The sequence below is a fragment of the Brassica napus genome, chromosome C5 (assembly GCF_020379485.1).
Source record: "Brassica napus cultivar Da-Ae chromosome C5, Da-Ae, whole genome shotgun sequence".
Lineage (NCBI taxonomy): Eukaryota > Viridiplantae > Streptophyta > Magnoliopsida > Brassicales > Brassicaceae > Brassica > Brassica napus.
In genome coordinates this window covers 47,903,213-47,922,917 of record NC_063448.1, presented here as the reverse complement: position 1 = coordinate 47,922,917, position 19,705 = coordinate 47,903,213, and the positions used below count along the sequence as shown (strand labels likewise).

General features: G+C 35.1%; 3 protein-coding genes and 1 long non-coding RNA gene across 4 annotated transcripts; 2 read left to right on the top strand and 2 right to left on the bottom strand.

Annotated features, from left to right (window-relative positions):
- Positions 1-860: 860 nt before the first annotated feature.
- On the bottom strand, positions 861-4,215 carry LOC111206343. The gene is made up of 3 exons (XR_002658554.2): positions 1,730-4,215; positions 1,518-1,644; positions 861-1,395 (listed from the first exon to the last, which is right to left on the bottom strand). It is a non-coding gene; the product is annotated as an uncharacterized LOC111206343 (long non-coding RNA).
- Positions 4,216-7,892: 3,677 nt separating this feature from the next.
- LOC106397932 (probable isoaspartyl peptidase/L-asparaginase 2) lies at positions 7,893-9,387 on the top strand. The gene is made up of 4 exons (XM_013838562.3): positions 7,893-8,151; positions 8,221-8,454; positions 8,544-8,630; positions 8,743-9,387. Exons 1-4 carry the CDS (start codon positions 7,990-7,992, stop codon positions 9,232-9,234), a joined length of 975 nt encoding a protein of 324 aa, XP_013694016.1. The 5' UTR covers positions 7,893-7,989; the 3' UTR covers positions 9,235-9,387.
- Positions 9,388-10,862: 1,475 nt separating this feature from the next.
- LOC106397262 (malonate--CoA ligase) lies at positions 10,863-14,972 on the top strand. The gene is made up of 15 exons (XM_048756986.1): positions 10,863-11,154; positions 11,385-11,554; positions 11,641-11,823; positions 12,183-12,354; positions 12,436-12,521; positions 12,658-12,780; positions 12,870-12,977; positions 13,296-13,394; positions 13,527-13,619; positions 13,746-13,823; positions 13,899-14,085; positions 14,180-14,253; positions 14,364-14,543; positions 14,624-14,677; positions 14,755-14,972. Exons 1-15 carry the CDS (start codon positions 10,998-11,000, stop codon positions 14,797-14,799), a joined length of 1,809 nt encoding a protein of 602 aa, XP_048612943.1. The 5' UTR covers positions 10,863-10,997; the 3' UTR covers positions 14,800-14,972.
- A 295-nt stretch (positions 14,973-15,267) lies between these two features.
- On the bottom strand, positions 15,268-19,447 carry LOC106401752 (protein NRT1/ PTR FAMILY 1.1). Its single transcript, XM_013842330.2, has 4 exons — positions 19,188-19,447; positions 18,864-19,081; positions 16,729-17,291; positions 15,268-16,388 (listed from the first exon to the last, which is right to left on the bottom strand). Exons 1-4 carry the CDS (start codon positions 19,285-19,287, stop codon positions 15,488-15,490), a joined length of 1,782 nt encoding a protein of 593 aa, XP_013697784.1. The 5' UTR covers positions 19,288-19,447; the 3' UTR covers positions 15,268-15,487.
- Positions 19,448-19,705: the final 258 nt, after the last annotated feature.

Sequence of the window (19,705 nt, the reverse complement as noted above, 5' to 3'; positions counted from 1 at the left end):
AGAGGACCGTCGCCGGCGAGGAGCCCCACGGAGAGGAAGAGAATCACCGTTGTCCTTCGTCGACGACATGCATGGAGGGAGACAGAGCTGTTTCGTCGCGGAGCCACCGAGAGACAGAATCGCCGTTTTCATCGCACGGAGAGATGTTTCGCGAGAGAGAGAGAGAGAGAGAGAGAGAGAGAAGAGAGAAGAGGAAACGACGAAGAAGAGACACACCGCTCTTCTGCCCTCTCACACCCCTACACATGGCAGCATGTAAGAGACGACTCCAGACGACCCAAAATAAGAGACGCCTCTTGTGTGATTATGTATTTTTAATTTTTTTTAAATTCAAAATTATCAGAAGAAACCTATTAAGGGACAGGGATAAAGGTGCTCTAACTGAAAGTAGTTCATGGGTCAATGGGTCATGACTTCTTCTTTGGACACTGAGAGCGCCTTAACAGTTTATAGGTTTTTCTTTAGGTCCCTTGTTTTATGTTTATTTCGGAAAAGGCCCAACTACGTTTTCGGTTTCATGAAAAATGCACCCGGTCGCAAGTTTTCTGAACTGTCAGTTTATTTTGGTTTCTGATCTTGATCTTGAGAAAATATTATAAATCGAAACATAAATAGTTACGTTGCCTCAAAAAAAAAAAAGATAGATGACATTGTGTCAAAGTTGGCATCTGTGAATGGCAGGGTGATGGCAATTTTTTTTTTTGTTTTCTACAATTTATGATAATAGTTTGTGTTACAATCTATTTCTATCGAATGTACAAGGTGGAAAAGAGCTTTTCTTAATCGATATCACATATATATATATATATATATATATATATATATTTCTTTTTTTCTTAACAACTTAAAATCATTAATAATAATGTAAGGAAATTTTACAAATACATAAATGATGAAAACACAACAAATAACATATGCAAAATGATAGAAAAACAACAGAATCCATGAAATAGAGTGATAAGATGATTCTCCTTTGAGAAGTATTTGTTAATAGAGCATCAACTCTATTGATTTTCTTACGATCTTTAAATCTTTGTCGCATTAGAAACATTAATTTTTTTTGTTGTTTTTCACTGGTATTAATCCAATTTAAATCTATATATATTTTTCCGCTCAAAATCCAATATTGATTCAATCATAAGAAATAAAGATTAGAAAGACCAATTTTCAAAGATTGTATGAATATCGCCATCAAACAAAGAGACTAAATCTTCCCCTTGATGTTGTCGTCTCTTCCGTGATCGATGGTTTTAGCGTTATATTTTGATACCAAATATATTGTATCAAAATATAAGTTTTGAAAAATTCATTCTTGGACAACATCAAACTTCTTGCTTTAATCTCTAGATCCTCTTCTGCATCTCGAATCCATGGCGATTTTTTGGTGGATGTTTTCTGCATAACAAATCACTTGATTCGAAGTCAACACAATTTTTTTGGGTTGTCTTTTTATCGATTATGGCCATAGCATCCATGTTGGAAACTAAAACATCGTATTGAAAAGAAGAGAGACTAACCTTCAATCCGCTATAAATAAAACTTTTCTTCAGAAAAGAGAAGAATAGAGAGACACGTAATCATTGAAAATCTGATCAAATTTGATCATAACTATTGAGTGGGCAAAAGAAAGAAGACAATCGCCTTCTGCATCACCATCACATATGTACATTTCATCTGAAAACAACTCTAAAAACTATTTTTCAATTTAAATAGACCACGTATTATTAACCTCCACTTGATTTATGGTGGCCGAATAGTAAGAGACGTCCTTGTGTCTGAAGACTTTCGCGGTTCAAATACCCGGACTCATCAGCATCGATGTAAATGAAAATACAAATAAACAACTTTAAGTTATGTTTTTTTCTTTATAATCAATCAAGTATTGATGCACTTTACTATATCATTTTCATGCGGTATCTAGTAGATATTTCTGGTGATAAACAGTTGTTGTGATTTTTGTTCTTTATTTTCAGAATATTTTATTCATTTTATAGTTAATCACATAATAAAGACGACAGAGGTGGGATCTTCAAAACATGAATGAGAGGACAAGAGTTGATAAAAAAAAAAGAATGAGAGGACAAGATCCCACGAGAGTGGGGGATCCAATTGAATTGACCCCCGAGACATGGGAGAGGCAAACAAAAGAGGGAAGAGAAGAGACGTCTTCTAATTGGAGTTTTTCACGTGACGGAATCTATTGGAATCCACAACTCAAGTCACTGGGCTCTGTCCTTTCACACATGAAATATAAAATCACGGAGATTCCAAACCTGTGGAGAGAGAGAAGAAAATGTGACTAGCCACCAATAAATTAGACACAAATTCTGAGGTAAATAACCATTCCTTCATGCATATGATCCTGCTAATTGCCAGCAAGTGCGTGCAACATCTACTTTCCAACTCCATCTTCACATTTGACCCACACTTGCATGCCCTTTATTTTTTAGTGATGTTCAGTATTATATATTTCTTATGTTTCTTAAAGAGTATCCCTTTAGTATTATATAGATTAGCAAGTGTTGTGCACAGTGTGGATATCCGGAGGAATCAATAAATCATGTGTTCTTTGAATGTCCCCCGACACGTCAAGTGTGGGCACTATCCAAGATTCCATCGAATCCAAATCTTTTTCATATGGGCTCTCTTTTTGCTAACATGGACCATCTATTTTGGAGAATTAACCCAAAAATGGAAGATCATCAGTTTGCATGGATATTATGGTATATCTGGAAGGCCGAAATAATAAAGTTTTCGGTAATCTTGATATTGATCCGAGGGAAACACTTAATTTAGATGAATTGGAATCAAGACTTTGGGCTGAGGCACATGTTATCAATAATCCTAGGTTGGTACATGAAGTACATATAAGATCTAATTCAGGGACTACAAAAAGATGGTGTTTCACACACGGTTCTTGGAAAGATAAGGACTTATTTTCAGGGCAAGGTTGGTTCAACACACTACCGGAGTTTGACGGTTTGTTAGGGGCAAGGAATGTAAGGGTATGTCTCTCCCATCTTCATGTGGAGATGGAGTATTAATTTGGGCAATGGAATGTATGAAGAATTTAAGACAGTTTCGGGTGACGTTTGCAACGGATTGTTCTCAATTGGTGAAGATGGTTTCGGAACCAGAGGAATGACCAACATTTGAAAGCTACCTGGAAGACATTATGCTTTTGAGAAGAAGCTTCACCAACGCAGATATCGGTCATGTACCTAGGACGGAAAACATAAAGGCGGATCGCTTGGCACGCAGTGCTCGGAACCAACCGTCTTTCGTCGTACACATGGATGCCGAGTTACCGCATTGGTTTACAAAGTTTACATGAGTATGTGAATGTTTGCTGTCAAAAAAAAAATCCCTTTAGATTTTTTTTTGTTACATAAAAAATATCGTTTTAGATTTTCTATACAATTTTTACTTATTTTCTGCTGAATATTAATTGTAAAATACATTGATCTAATAAATAAATTTATTTACCTCAAATGGTCAATTAGATGTAATTAATAAAAACATAAATACATTTCAATAATTTTTCTTAAAATGTGTGAAAAGTGTCTAAGTGACACTTAAAATGAAACAGATGGAGTATTAATTAATACTCTCTCCGTTTCATATTAAGTGTCGTTTTAGAGAATTTTTTTCGTTCCAAAATAAGTGTCGTTGTCGATTTTCAATGCAAAATTTATTAATTTTATGCAAAATTTATTTTTCTATTGGTTGAAATATGGTTAGGTGTATAGGTAATAGTGTTTTTTTATAGGAAATGTACAAAATTAATTGTTTCCTTAATCCGTGTGCCGAAACCTAAAACGACACTTATAATAAAACAGAGGGAGTAGTATACAATGTCATTTTTTTTCTTTTACAATGAATATAAATTTCAACCATTTATAAAATCATAGTAAAATAAACATATAGTCATTTCTTTTTTCCTTACAAATTTGGTATCTTTGTGTGTTTATGTAGAGTATTGTTCCTATGGAAATGTATCTGATGCTTTTAAATGAATTTATAAAACATTATTTGTTTTTTTTTTTTTTTTGAAAAAGGGCAACCTCATTTATTTTTTAACAACAATAAATAAAACATTATTTGTTTGTTATGATCATGCAATTTTGAACATAATAAAAAAAAAACTTCTTGTGTATTTGGAGTATAAAATAATGAACATTTTGATGCATCTGTATAAATAAGTACGCTGGAAAAAGAAAGATTCGATACATCTCAGCGGAAAGATTATGATGAATGCATACGCTATACGAATACGATTGCGTTATAGTATTGTCATAACACTAATTTTTCTGATAAACCTGTCGAGTTGGACCTAAATAATCGACAAGATAGACTTTACACATAATCTTGAGCAACGAGGGTTTGACGTTGATTAACATAACATTGACGATAAACATACGGAAACACGGGTGAAGAAAGGCTGTTGTTCAAACAAATTGGGAAATTGCGTGTCAAGTTGGAGATTTAAAATTTTCTTTCACTACTTTTGTTTTTGCTAAAAACAATAGTAATTAAATAAACTAATTTATTTCACAACTTGTGTGAGAATCAGTTATTTCTCTGAAACAGATTTTAGTATTAAATAGCCCTGTTCTTTTAAGGAACGCAGCGTTAGCGGCCAACGTCAAAAATTATACGTTACTTTTTCCCTACGTATGTGGAGAGCAAGTCAACGACACCGGAAAATTAAACGCAACGGCCATAAAAACAGCTGTAACAACCAATTCAGTTGACGCTGTTTTTTTCAGCGATGATAAACACCGGCAATACCCATAAAAATAGCCGCTGCGTCAATTATTTCTTCTTCCGCGATGGATGAAGAAGGAAATCATTAACAAATTTAATCGCTGACGCCAACCGCAGCGGCTTCGAAAAGAACAGGGCTAATATCGATCCATGTTGGGCACGTAGGTATAGAATATATTAACATTTAGACCAAAATATACTTAGAATAATAAGACAAAATGAAAATAATACTAAAAATGGAACTGAAACATCTTCGTTTACAAAACAAATACTAAAAATGCATACAACGGAGGGTGGTCAGTACAACCGCTCCAGGATCTTCCAAAATTTAGCATTTAAAAAAAAGATGTTGTAATATATAATATCTAATCTATTAATTTAAGATCCTATTATTTCTAGTTATGCATAACTTAATTATTATTAAATATAAATCATAACCTAAAATTAAGAAACTAAATAACTAATATGTTTTTTAAATAATGAATTCAATTTATATTAACACTACTTTTACGTAAATAATCAATTATATTTTATTTATTAATAAAAAGAATTAAATAAGCCTAATAATTCATATATACAACTGGTGAAGATTGTGTCGACACCGGAGGACTGGCCAGCTTTCTCTACACACATGGAAGAATTCAGACGCAATAAGTGTTTCTTCCCTGATTTCCGGATCAAACATATTCCAAGAGCACAAAACACTTTGGCGGACAGACTTGCACGTGGTACGAGAAGTTCTCCTACAGCTATGCTTTATGTCGATTCCACACCACCGGCTTGGCTCTCCGAACCTGCGGGCATAGTTACTTAGTTTAGCAGTTGTTGTCAAAAAAAAATTATATATACAATTGTACTTTAATTCAAATGCAAGAAAACAATTCTTTAAAACCCTTCCTCACCAAATACATAATAATATAATTCTTATAGATATAATATTTAAATTAGATATATATATATATATATATATATATATATATATGATAAAATGAATAGTAATAATCATTAATATTTAATGATATTTTGGAACATATTATTATTGATATTTTTATGAGTATAGTTTCACGGGTTATTCGAACACTTATAAAATATTTATCAAATATAAAACTAATTAAAAAAGCATAAACATATTTTATTTATGCTTGAGCGTTCATGTCACCCGTTGCGATATGGGTTGGGAATTTGGGATTTCGGTTCTCATTTATATCACATCCTAGGTTTCATTCTGGTAAATTTGTAAGTACGATCGGGTTCGGATATAACACATAGGTTGTGCTTCTAATTTGTATCACATCTAAAATCCATAAAGTAACCATATATTGTTCTAATTCAAGTTATAAGGGTTCGGTTTGGATATATCCAAAGTTAAATCCAAAATTGAAAAGCAAAATATAAGAAATAAACGTATTTATATAATGTTGGATATTTAAGGTACTTATTGAAGATTTAAATATTTATTTTTAGATATAATTTCAAAATAAATATGGAATTGAATATTTAAAGTACATATTAATTTTCAAATAGTTATATATACGATTAAATTGGACTTTTGGATCAGTTTTTTGGATTTTCTTGGAGTTTTTTGGTTTTTCAGGTTGCCCATTTGGGTTCAGCTAATAACACTCGGGTTATGATATGTGGTATACCACCCTATAAGACCTTTTCTGGGATTTCTTATATTTCAAATAGGATATGGATCATTTTTCTTGTTTGAGCTCGGTAATGACTTTGGGTTACGGATTTTATGTCATACCTACTTTAAATGAAGATAAAATGTGATTATATAAAAAAAATTACCAAAACATTATTTGCGTTATAGCGCGGGTCAAAATCTTGTTAAATTTAAAATTAGATAGTGTTATGAAAACGTAATAATATAAGATACTTAACCCTCTCAAAGAACATTTTTTTAAATAAATTAGTTAATTTTCAGAAATAATTTGAATAATATTAAATAATATTTTTAAATATTAAAATTTAATAATTATATGATCTAACATTGATTTTTTTCCCAATAGCCATGGCTCTCTTCATGCATGTAATAAAAGTATCTGATGTGGAATCCAGCTTAGGAATTGCGAGTTCCGAGGAAAACTTTTGTTACTAAGGCCATGATTAACCCGGGTTCTTAGAGCATGTTTATCCCTAAAAAATTCATTTCGGTTTCTTAGGTTTTTTTTTGTCTAAAAAAAAAATTAAAAAGCAAATCAATCGCGGGCCGCCACGATTCAGTGGAGCCCGCGAATAGTGTAAGAAACTCACTAAAATCGGTTCTTAATTAGTAGTTTTTGTAACCGATCCTTAAGGGTTTTGTGGGGACCCACGCATTAAGAACCTCACTAAGGACCCCAGATAAACATGCTCTTAGGATGGAGTTTTTAACTTCGGCTAACAACCGCTTCTTAGCTTTTAACTAAAAAAAACTAAGAATTGTCTCTTAAATAAGATATATAAGCATGATTATTGAGAGGTTCTTAAAGTGAGGTTCTTAGCGGAATATAAGAACCCGTCTCTTAACTTTTAACTAAAAAGGTTAAGAACCAGCTCTTAAACTCTTATTTAAGAACTGGTTCTTAGCATTTTTAGTTAAAAGTTAAGAGACGGGTTCTTATATTCTGTTAAGAACCTCAACCTAAGAACCCCCCCAATAATCATGCTCTAAGAGGGCTCTTAATCTGAGGTTCTTAACTCATGATTTGACACTTCTTTTTTACATTTTCTGGCCAAAAACCGTTTCTTATATCTTTTATTTAAGATTAAACTGTTCTTGTTTTTTTTTTAACTATTCTTGTTTTCATTGTTCTTTATCAAGAAAAAAATCTTGTTTTCATAGTATTTACCCCATCTTTTTGGTGGTTAATTTTGTTTGGTTAAAACTTAAAAGTAAATGATTGACATAAATAAATGTTTAAAAAAAAAAATACTAAACATATTTCCTTTTTGAAAAATTAACAAACAAAATAAGAGATACGAAGAAAATTAAGAACCAGATGGACGCAATTAAAAAAAAAAGATTATTTAACAATTAAAAACGTAAACTGATAAATACAATGAGCAGATGCTGACGCCACTCTCTTAGATGTGGGTCATCCTTTCCTATATAAAGGATCCTAGCGACTCTCTCCTTCTCCCATCAAATTAAGTTTAATCTATTAAACTGTGTGATACATTTTCTGAAACACAAAGAGAAAGAGACTAAAAGAAAGAAAAGAGATAACAATAATGGGTAAATGGGCAATCGCCGTACACGGTGGCGCAGGAATCGACCCAAATCTTCCGGTAGAGAGACAAGAACAGGCGAAACAGCTTTTAACTCGCTGTCTTAACCTCGGCATAGCAGCTTTACGGTCCAACGTCTCCGCCATTGACGTCGTTGAGCTCGTCGTACGTATTTCTCTTGTCTCAATATTTTATTTTTACATTTATTTTGGTCTAAACGATTGACGCATGCAGATTAGAGAATTAGAGACGGATCCTCTGTTTAACTCAGGCCGTGGATCTGCTTTAACGGAACAAGGAACGGTGGAGATGGAAGCGAGCATTATGGACGGTACGAAGAGACGATGCGGCGCCGTTTCGGGGATAACCACCGTGAAGAACCCTATCTCTCTCGCTCGTCTCGTTATGGACAAATCTCCCCACTCTTACCTAGCCTTCTCAGGCGCGGAGGAGTTCGCTCGCAAACAGGTTTATTTATTTTACTATTTTACCCTGCAATTTTTATTCTTAAACGCTCGGTTAATTTTATCGCTTAACCGGAATCTGATTGGTTATAGGGAGTTGAGATTGTAGACAACGAGTACTTTATCACGGACGACAACGTGGGTATGCTCAAGCTGGCGAAAGAAGCCAACTCCATCTTGGTAATATACGTTTTGACTTAATCTCCACCGTTCATTTATTCACCGCACGTTTTTAATCGTGTGGTCTGTGTTTTTAATCGTGTGGTCTGTGTTTTCTTGTTTTTTTTTCCAGTTTGATTACCGTATCCCGCTAGGATGCGCCGGTGCAGCCGTAACCGACAGTCCTCTCCAGATGAACGGTCTTCCGATAAGCATTTACGCGCCGGAGACAGTAGGATGTGTTGTGGTGGACAGAGAAGGACGGTGTGCTGCGGGAACATCAACTGGTGGTCTGATGAACAAGATGATGGGAAGGATAGGAGACTCGCCACTGATAGGAGCAGGGACGTATGCGTCTGAGCTTTGTGGCGTGTCGTGTACAGGAGAAGGTGAAGCTATCATAAGGTCGACGCTAGCGCGTGACGTGTCGGCTGTTATGGAGTATAAAGGTGTTGGGCTTCAGGAAGCGGTTGATTTTGTTATTAAGCATCGACTGGACGAAGGGTTCGCTGGACTTATTGCTGTGTCGAATAAAGGAGAGGTGGTTTGTGGTTTTAACTGTAATGGGATGTTTAGAGGATGTGCAACTGAAGATGGGTTCATGGAAGTTGCTATGTGGGAGTGAGAGAGAGAGAGAGCTTTGTATTTTATTGGTTATTTATTTAAATGGCTTAATGTTCGATTAGTGTGATCTGATCATCATCTCTCTATCGATTTGGTTGCTTAACATAAATTTGGTATCTCCAGTCCATTATTGATGTGTGTTTATCGTTGTTTCTATTTGTTAGTTTCCTGTTTAAGATTTATTGAGCTGCAGTATTTGCTTCATGGGTAATAACGGTTCAGTTATATGCTTGTCACAAAACAGAACAAAACATTGAGGAGCATAATTCATACAGTCAGCAGTATCGTGGCTGTTAAAGCTGAGGCTGTGTGTGTTAGTAGAGATGGTTCCGAGGGAACTGGTATTGGAAATGTTCTGATCATGCTTCTCATAGTTCTCGAGAAGATTCATGTTGTCCAGTATCAGGTGCAGCATTAGACTACAACCAAACAAAGCTCATATCAATGCTGTTACTTACAAATATGAAAAGATGTGAAATATACCTCTTTGAATGTTAACATAGAGTAAGTAGATGTCCAGTGTTATTAGTGTCAAAATAAATAAAAAGACAATCTAAATCCCACATAGAATATTAGACATAATAAAGTCTAATATATATATTTGATCTAATCTCACTTACTATGATATCTTTTGGGAATAACTACCCAAGAACAAATCCGTGAGAATTTAGACTCAAAGCGTACAATATTATATTAAGCGAGAGATTTGGACATAATAAAGTCTAATATATTGACTACTAACATAGTAGCATATTTATACAATGATTAGAGTCCTAACCCTAAGGGGTTTATATGTATATCGATAATTACATTGTATTTAACTATGTTTTATCTCTATATTATAGTAATCAGCACAATCACAGTCGTTATATAACACTCCTCATGCGAATCAGTCACAGTACCCAATAACCCAAGCGACCTGTTGTCAAAAAAGTGAAAAACTACAGATCCAGTATTAATCTACCATTTTAAAAGTCTTACATTACTTTAAACTCAGTCAAATTATATCATAGCATATTGAAAACTAATTTTTTTTGTTGAATTTTCTATATCAAAGTTAGAGATGGTGGATAATAGTGATTGAAGACATCAATGTGGGTAAGATGTTAGCTAATTACCAGCACAAATTGGAGCTGAAATTTTCTGATAAATGAAAAGAAAAGTAGCAGAGTGCTTAAAGCATGATTAATCCGGAGTTCTTAGGATGAAGTTCTTATCGGAAGTTAAAAAACTGTTTCTTAACTTTTAACTGAAAAAGTTAAGAACCGGTTCTTAAATAATGACTTTAAAAACCGGTTCTTACCTTTTTTTTTTAGTTAAAAGTTAAGAAACAGTAAGAACTCCGGGTTAATCATGATATTAATCACTAATCAGTAAAGTAGTAGTAGTAATTACCAAATTCCCAACGAGATATAGCGACAGCGAAAACAAAATTCACTAACGTTTTTGTCACTTTCCACTTTGTTTTTTTTTCATCGCAGAAACATGCACGTGCCGAATTTCCACTTGTCGAAATCTTGGAGAAGCCAGACGCGTCACCAACGTTTTCAGTCGCGATTTTGATCAGATTCCAAGTTTCCAACAACGAAATAAAGGCTTTTTATTATTTTTTTTTCGCGATTGCAACCTAACATGAGCGGCTACGTTATTTGACACAACGAATACGAACAACAACAACAACAAAAAGCAAAAATCTTTGATCGAAAATTTTCAACGTTTATTTTTAACGAACAACAACAACACATATTACTGCAAACCTACAAAATGACAGCTACTTTAAAGAGTTTCAACTACTTCTCTTACATTATTAACTCTCGGCTCCAGAACTCCGCAATTCTGTCCTATCGTCGTCGTCTTCTTCCTCGATCACAGCCACCTACTTCGTGTCTGAATCCTGGGTTTCGATTCTTCCGATCTAACTGTAAGTTTCCTTTTCATATGATCTGGCTGTTCTTTTGTTTGTTTTAGATTCTCTTTCCCTTTTTTCCTCTTACACGCATGTTACCTGTTCGACGAAATGTCTTAAAGATCCGTGCTTTCCGGTATACAACGTTGATCACCCTTCGAAACTCAACAATTATGTTTATTTTGATCTGAAGATCTGTGCTTTTGGTATAACCTTTAATTATCTCTGTTAATCAATTGATGCAGGTACACATTCTGGTTCACTCATGGAAGTGTTTAAAGCGGTTTTGTCAGAAGGGTCTAATTCCTGTGATAGGTTAGCGATTAAATCCGATGAGAAGAGTTACTCTTATGGCCAGCTTACATCCTCTGCCTTGACAATATCTAAATTGTTCTGCCGCGAGGATACTTCAAATGTATGGTGTGCAAACTGTATCTAGCGTAGTTTCTTTTCTTGACAAAGGCTCTTTAACAGGTTTTCTGTTTTCTACATTTTCTATAGGGAGGTGAGACTAAGAAGTATGAAGGGTTTGGTAGTCTTAAAGGAGCTAGAGTTGGAATTGTGGCGAAACCTTCAGCTGAGTTTGTTGCTGGAGTCCTTGGGACTTGGTTTAGTGGTGGCGTTGCAGTTCCACTTGCACTCAGCTACCCTGAGGCTGAACTTTTATATGTCATGAGTAATTCGGTATATTGAAAATCTATTTGCCTTCCTTTTCTTCTTTTGCTTTTTAATTCTTTGTATATTTTCCTTGAGATTTTGACCTTTCCTGCTAGTTTGTAGTCCTTTCTGTTGGGGTCATTCTTGGGTATTCTTGATCTTAGATTGTGGGGCTGAGGGCCTTGATCGTTAATTTAAGCTATGTTGTTTTTTTTCCCTGAGGCTAAAAAGGTTATTCAGTAGAATAAGGTAGAAAATGTACCTAAAGGTCTATGTTTTCCTGGTTGGCTCTGTCTTATACCATATTCAAGATAAACAAAATGAGTTTGTTGTTATAGTTGTTCACGTTTTCTGGCGATTACAATCCTGTTTTCTTTGGTTTCTAGGACATATCTGTGTTATTGAGCACGGAGGACCATACTGAAACTATGAAAACTATAGCAGCAAAGAGTGACGCTCGCTTTCTTCTGATTCCCCCTCTTCTTAACTCAACTTCAGAAACTGTTACAAACAATCAGTTTCAAGATGACAGTTTTGGAGAAGACGGAAAGCTTCTAGGTAAGATTTTGAATATTACCTATACATTCATTCAACTATTAGTGTGTCTATTCCACATCACATCAGTGTTTATTTGAGCAGATGATCCAGCATTGATCGTCTACACTAGTGGTACAACTGGTAAACCAAAAGGAGTTGTCCACACTCACAAAAGCATAAACTCCCAGGTAATATATATTCAACCTCCACATGTAGCTCACGTCATGTTTAAATCCACTCAACCTTCATTAGCAATTGTAATCTCTTCTTAGCATTAGAAGTATTCCTCTGTCTCTCCAGTGGGTAACCTTGTAAATGGTGCAGGTTAGAATGCTAACTGAAGCTTGGGAGTACACATCTGCTGATCACTTTCTCCATTGCCTCCCACTACATCATGTTCATGGCCTTTTTAACGCTTTATTTGCTCCTCTGTACGCGCGATCTTCGGTAATTTATATATCCATATATGTTTCGCTTTAGCTATTTCAAATTAACTTCTCAAGGCTGGTTACTGATGTTTACATTCCTCCTCGAAGGTTGAGTTTTTCCCCAAATTTAGTGTTAGTGGAATCTGGCGCAGATGGCGTGAGTCATATCCGGTGAATGATGACAAAACCGATAACCCCATAACTGTATTTACTGGCGTAAGTCTTTTGTGTCTTTGCTTCCTTAAGCACTACCATTTCAACCTTTAGCATGTCCCTGCCTCTAGAAACTCATGTTGCGTGAGCCCTTTCTTGAATCTGATATAGGAAGTTTATTAAAGGTTTATACTGTTGGTTGAAGTTTTCAGAGCCAAATTTCTCAATAATATTATGTAACATAATGATAGTCTTGTGGCTGATTCGACCAGTTTCTTATTTTTTTGTCTGGCGCTCTAAGATATTTAGAGCAAACTCGTTTTATTTTGAGCTTGAGAGAGAGAGATTTAATTGGTAAAAGTGAAACGTTGTGATATACAGGTTCCAACCATGTATACTCGGTTGATACAAGGTTATGAAGCAATGGATCAAGAAACGAAAGAGTCAAGCGCCTTTGCTGCGCAGAAGCTTCGTTTAATGGTAAGCAACCAAATATCTGAGAAGCTCAAATCCACCTTTATTAGTATCATTTATATCCTTGGCTATTCTGTTTTCAAATTCTGGTGAATATAAGTGCTAACATGACTGCTGATTGAAAATAAATTTATTCAGATGTCTGGCTCCTCTGCTCTTCCTAGACCTGTCATGCATCAGTGGGAAAGTATCACAGGTCATCGTCTTTTGGAACGATATGGCATGACTGAGGTAAGTAGATTTCCCCGTCTCTTTCAGTTACCTTTATGTCATTGTTCCCCGGAATACACAGTACCTTTAAGAAACCTCTTCTTAATTGATCATCTGATTAATTTAATTTTTGTTCAATGTTCATAGTTTGTAATGGCAATTTCAAACCCTCTACGAGGTGCAAGGAAAGCAGGAACTGTAGGCGAACCGCTTCCCGGTGTGGAGGTCAGTAAGATCTTCCTCCGCTTGAGGTCAGTAAGCTGTGATACTGACAAAAAATAATGTCTGTAAACATTATAGGCTAAGATTGTACAAGATGTAAATGATGCTGATGGAGTGGGTGAGATTTGCGTAAAGAGCCCATCTTTGTTCAAGGAGTACTGGAATCTTCCAGAAGTAACTAAAGAATCATTCACGGAAGATGGATACTTCAAGACGGGAGATGCTGGTAGAGTGGATGAAGATGGATATTACGTGATTCTAGGACGTAAGCAGAAACCAATAACTACATCCAAACACACAATTTATTAGTGGCTTTGTGTTCCATCTCTTGACATGTTCTGTTCTCTGGTGACTGTTAGGTACTACCGCTGATATAATGAAAGTTGGAGGATACAAGTTGTCTGCCTTAGAAATCGAATCTACTCTACTCGAGGTAACACTAACATCAACTTGAGTTTACTTTTGGGTCACTGAAGATGTCACAAGCTCTTAACTAAGTAAATTGTAAACTGAAATATCTGGTTTCTGTGTTCTGCCTGCCAGCACCCTACGATTGCAGAATGTTGTGTGTTGGGGTTACCAGACAAAGACTATGGGGAAGCGGTTACAGCGATAATTGTAGCTGAGGCTGGAGCAAAGAGGAAAAGAGATGATGAGTCAAAACCTGTGATGACCTTAGAAGAACTTTGCGGTTGGGCTAAAGACAAGCTAGCTCCTTACAAGGTAATCTTGACCAGACGAAACACAAACAGTCTGTAAAATTATTCACCATCATGCTGATAATATCCTTTGTCTTTTTTCAGCTGCCAACACGTTTGCTAATATGGGAGAGCTTACCCCGCAACGCCATGGGAAAGGTAATAAAAGAGGCTTTTTACTGAAGGTGATTGTTTGGTGTAAAAATCGATTTTCATATTCTTCTAATGTGGTTTAGGTAAACAAGAAAGAGCTAAAGAAATCTCTGGATCATCAAGAGTAAAAGTGTCAGACAACCATGGATCTCTCTCTCTCTCTGTTTGCATCTTGTTCTTTGATTGTAATACACAGATGCATAAAATAATATTTTCTATATCATCTGGTTGACTTAACAAGGTCAAGAACCAAGACCAACTATATGGAAAGTTAATCTTAATAGTATTATTTCCTCTGTTACGCTCTGCTCATTATCATGAAGAAAAAATATTTTTAAAGTGAACAAATTGCAAGCAAAGGTAGAGGTAGAGGTAGAAGCAAAGAGTAGAGGGAACCATTGTAGGGCCAAAATCAGCTGTGATTGAGGTTAAAAGAGATTGATATGGAGAAATCATAGCCAAAAAGGTTGTAGATGGCTCCACTCAAAGTCAAAATCAAACACAATGGTTCTAGTCTTAGAAACCTTTGATTTTCTATTTTTTGACCAAATATAAGCTTTGTATTTCTAAAATTAAAAATCATTCATAACATAAAATTACCAGTATGAACATTTTGATTATCTTTAATCAAGATATCATATACACACACCAACAATGGCTTTTGTAAGAAGAAGAAACAATACTCAGCACCTCTACTTCCTACATCCAAAATCCATAAAAATATATAATAATAAATCTAATTACATACATAAAAATATATAAAAGATTATATAAACACACACCATAAATAATAAACAATGAAACTAAACGAATCTTTTAATTTATTTTAACAACTTCGTCTTCTTCCTCCTCTCTCACCCCATTAACCTTATCATTCCTCACCTGATCCACCGTCGGACCATAAGACCAGCTACACGCCACGTAATAAATAACATTAACGAAGCTCATGATCGCCAAAACCCAATAGTAGTAATCATAATGACCCTTGTTGATATTATCTTCAATCCAGCTCACTCCACCTTTCTTTGAGCTATTCTTAACCACATTGAGTATCACACTAGCCAAGATATTAGCCACTGCCATTCCTAGACCAAACAGCGCAGCTGCAATGCTCGACATGCTTTTAGGAAACTCGGTGTAGAAAAACTCTGTCTGTCCTATCCCGGTTAAGGCCTCTGCTAAACCGTGTAGGACATACTGCGGTACAAGCCACATGGCTGAGATGTTGACTGTAGCAGTTGCGTTGTTTGCGAGTCCTTGGCTTATCGCGGTTCTCCTTCTGTAATGCTCAACAGTTGCGGAAACAGCCATTGCTAGGAATGATATGAATAGTCCTAACCCCATTCGGATCTTGACGTTGATCCTAACCGGTCTACCTCGGATCTTGGAAGCTAATGGGAGGATGGCTCGGTCGTAGAGAACCACCCATGAGATTAGGGCTATGATTGTGAACATGCCAAAAGATCCAGCTGGGATTTTGAAGGTTGAATCGTTGCTCAAACGTCTATCCATTGAGTTAGCTTGAAGCAGCTGAAACGAGTTCTGGCTCACGTTTATAGACATCATTATCCCTGTGGACCATACGGGTATCACCTTGACCAAAGCCTTGAGTTCCTCAACTTGGTCAGTTGTGCATAACCTCCATGGGTTTAAGGCCAAACCATCCGAACCAATGTCTTCGTCGCGGTTTCTTATGACACAAGCTTTGTTCAAAAACCTAATCATTTGCAACAACTTGTCAAAACTCAAGAAACCAAATCCACTACACTATATATACTCCCTCGGTTTTATAAAACATAAATATTTTATAAAAAAAAATCTTTAAAAAATAAAAGTATACTTTTTCTATACAATTTTTATTAGTTGCTAATGGTAAATTTCAAAAAACAAAAATTGTATTTACTCAAATACTATTTGTTTAAAATTATAAAAAAAAATAGCTAAACACAAAAAAATGATAATGTGTAAAACACACACACACAAAACATCATTTAGAAAAATAAGTACATGTGAAGTATTTTTTTTTTTTTGTTTATGTGAAGTATATTTTATTTTACCTCAATTTGTCACTTGGAGCTTTGAGTTCAGAATCTTTCAAGTGGTGGTAGCAACCATAGGAGTCACTCTGACCTGGTAACATTAACTTCCTGTTCACGTAAGCTGCAACAGCCGCTTGAGCCAAACCAGTGAACAGACTCTTGGTCACATTACGTTTAACATAGAGAGGAGATGCGAATGCAAACACTATACTCGCGAGTAGCATGAGAATCGCGGGTATACCAAACCCTATCCTCCATCCTAGATGATCTTGAATGTAGACAATGACCGTGAAAGCGATCAAGACAGCAACAGATGAAGAAGCGTAGTACCAACCGAAGAAACTCTCAAGAACTCTCTCGTTCTTGGGATTCTCTTTGTTATCCAACTGATCAGCACCAAAGGCTAAAGAACATGGCCTAATACCACCTGATCCGATCGATATAAGTGCAAATGCGGAATACAGAAGTGCCAGTTGAGAAGATGTGGCTGCCGGGGAACTGCAGTTGGTTCCGGCAGATGCTATACACGGTGATGGCTTCACTTGTGGTAACATCGCCGTTAGCCATAGAAGCACCATCCCCTGTAACGTTTAATTTGACAACTCATTAGGAACATAAATTTAAGATACTTTATATAATCAAGTACAAAAATACATAAATAATTAGTGTAAGTGCGATTAGCATTATTAATATTTTGACCTATTTACTATTCTTAGCATGACAGCATTAATAGAAATGTTGTGCTTGAATCTTTCGTAAAATTTTGTAGATATATTTTACAGAACATATACTTCCAAGAACAAGAATCCGAATTTTAGGATCAGATCTATACGTCAGTTGTCATATTCAAACCAAAACATTTTGTTCTCAAGGGAAAATGATTGATCGAGATGAATGATTGCTATATAATATAGATATTTCAAAATCAAATTGATGTCACGATATAGTTATCGATAAGGTTTTTTCAAGTGGGTGAGGTAAAAGTATGATCATTAATAATAGGACAAGATAGTACAAAAACATGGGTCACCAGTCGGTACTAACTTTCTGCCCAACGCATTGTGTGGCATAAGTGGGTCCACGTCAGCTTATATAGATCATAAAGAATGAAATTAAATTCAGCAATTAGTTTATAAATTCATAGTCATAAATACAGCTTAGATGGATTATAAATAATGAAATTCATTTAAACAAATAGTTTATAAATTCATATTTAGAAATGTATTTTTCTTAATAGAGATTGAGTAGTGTGGTCACTCACAATCACTACTTGCCAGAGAAAGCCCACAAGGCCACAACAACAAGGTAAGTAACCAGATTTTTAAAGACTAAAATAATAGTATTTGGTAATAATGATACTTTATGATTATTTAAGACATGTTGTTATATAATCACATGGACAATTCAGAATACCTGGCTACTGTATTTAATTTTTTTACCGACTTTGATATATTTTATTATGGAAACAGATACTATAAAATAAATAAAGTGCTTTAGTTTTCATTAATTGGACAGCAGTTTCAGGGTTGCACATGCAACATGTGAAACTTTTGACTCTTAATGGAAAAGGCCTCTTCTACAAAGCTTAATCATAACTCTTAAAATAGAAATTTTACTGTAGGTGTTTGTTACTATAGGCTATATATAGTACATAACATAACCCTAAGAGTTTTATGCTTAAGCAAATAAACAGCTATTAATGTTTCGGGAAAATATGATGATATACATTTTTAGTCAAATATAATAAAATCTACTTGACAAAAATCACCCTACAGAGATTTTTAATAAATAAAAAACAACTTTAAGAACCTCGTACCATTTAATTCCAGGCCCTTAATTCTATGATTGATAGATTTTTATTGAATTTTCTTTGTAGTGAAAAAATAAATTTCACCCAAATCATTCTAAACCGGAAAATCTCGGGTTACGATTTCTAATTTTAGTCAAACCCAACCTTGAATTCCCTCCCCTCCGTATTTACAAGAAACCGTATAAAAATAAAAGACAAAACCATTATTCAAAAAGCTAAGTAGTTAGTAAATTATTAATGTCAACGAACTAACTGTCGGGATTAAACCGGAGGACTTTTTCAGAGCAAACCGGACAAAAACATGAACCGGTTATGCGAGATTAAAAGAAAAATGAAAGTTTACCAGGAAACTGGAGAGAGAGGCAATGGCGATGGTGAGAAAGCGACCCAAATACGAATCTGAGAGAAAAGCTCCAACGAGAGGCATGAAGTTAGTAGCAGCAACCCACATGAACAACACGGTTTGTCCTTTCACAACTCCTAAACCGTAATCACTCATCAGGTAAAGTATCATGTTCTGTAGTAATCCGTAGCTCGCCACTTTCTCAAACCCCTCGTTTGCTTAATCCATCAAGAACAACAAGAAGAGTCAGAATCCATCAAGAAAGCAGAGTAACTTAAAGATTTGCGTTGAAAAATTAGAGAGAAGTAATGGTTTTTAGTTTACCAATGATGAAGGGCATAGTGAGAAGTCCTCCCTTTGGTCTTCTGGTTCTGGGTGGAAGCATCATCTCCTTTGACTCTGTTTGATCCGGAGGGTTCTCCATTGTTACCTTTCAGTTGAATGAGAAAAGAGGAATAAGAAGAAGAAGAAGATCTTTGTCTTTGTGAGTTAATGCGATCTTATTTTTCAGTTCAGACAGCGAGGAATCTCTGTTTCTGCGACGAGTGCTGAGCAATAATAAATGGGCGCTATTTAAATATAGATTTCTCAAGGTTTAATTAAATAAAATAATCTACTCTTATCATTATCGGACCCACACATTAAAATGATATTATATCAATTTATCGTAATTTTTGTATATTAATAGAATGGAGTTTTTATTGTGGTTTCATACTTAGAAAATCCAATTAAACTGGAAACAGAACCAACAGAAAAAGCAGTAGGAAAAACGTCATTTTAATAGTCTAAGCTAAATTGTAGTTGAAACATAAATGCTAGGAAAATGTGCGTATTTTAAATGT

Excerpts from the sequence above, each read along its gene's own strand:
- LOC106401752 (XM_013842330.2), bottom strand. The coding sequence starts at position 19,287 with ATGGAGAACCCTCCGGATCAAACAGAGTCAAAGGAGATGATGCTTCCA. Across the intron at positions 19,082-19,187 it reads CACTATGCCCTTCATCATTG|CAAACGAGGGGTTTGAGAAA; the intron begins GTAAACTAAAAA and ends TGATGGATTAAG. Across the intron at positions 17,292-18,863 it reads CCTCTCTCTCCAGTTTCCTG|GGGATGGTGCTTCTATGGCT; the intron begins GTAAACTTTCAT and ends TAAACGTTACAG.
- LOC106397932 (XM_013838562.3), top strand. The coding sequence starts at position 7,990 with ATGGGTAAATGGGCAATCGCCGTACACGGTGGCGCAGGAATCGACCCA. Across the intron at positions 8,455-8,543 it reads AGGAGTTCGCTCGCAAACAG|GGAGTTGAGATTGTAGACAA; the intron begins GTTTATTTATTT and ends GATTGGTTATAG. Across the intron at positions 8,631-8,742 it reads AAGAAGCCAACTCCATCTTG|TTTGATTACCGTATCCCGCT; the intron begins GTAATATACGTT and ends TTTTTTTTCCAG.
- LOC106397262 (XM_048756986.1), top strand. The coding sequence starts at position 10,998 with ATGACAGCTACTTTAAAGAGTTTCAACTACTTCTCTTACATTATTAAC. Across the intron at positions 13,620-13,745 it reads AACGATATGGCATGACTGAG|TTTGTAATGGCAATTTCAAA; the intron begins GTAAGTAGATTT and ends CAATGTTCATAG. Across the intron at positions 14,254-14,363 it reads TCGAATCTACTCTACTCGAG|CACCCTACGATTGCAGAATG; the intron begins GTAACACTAACA and ends TCTGCCTGCCAG.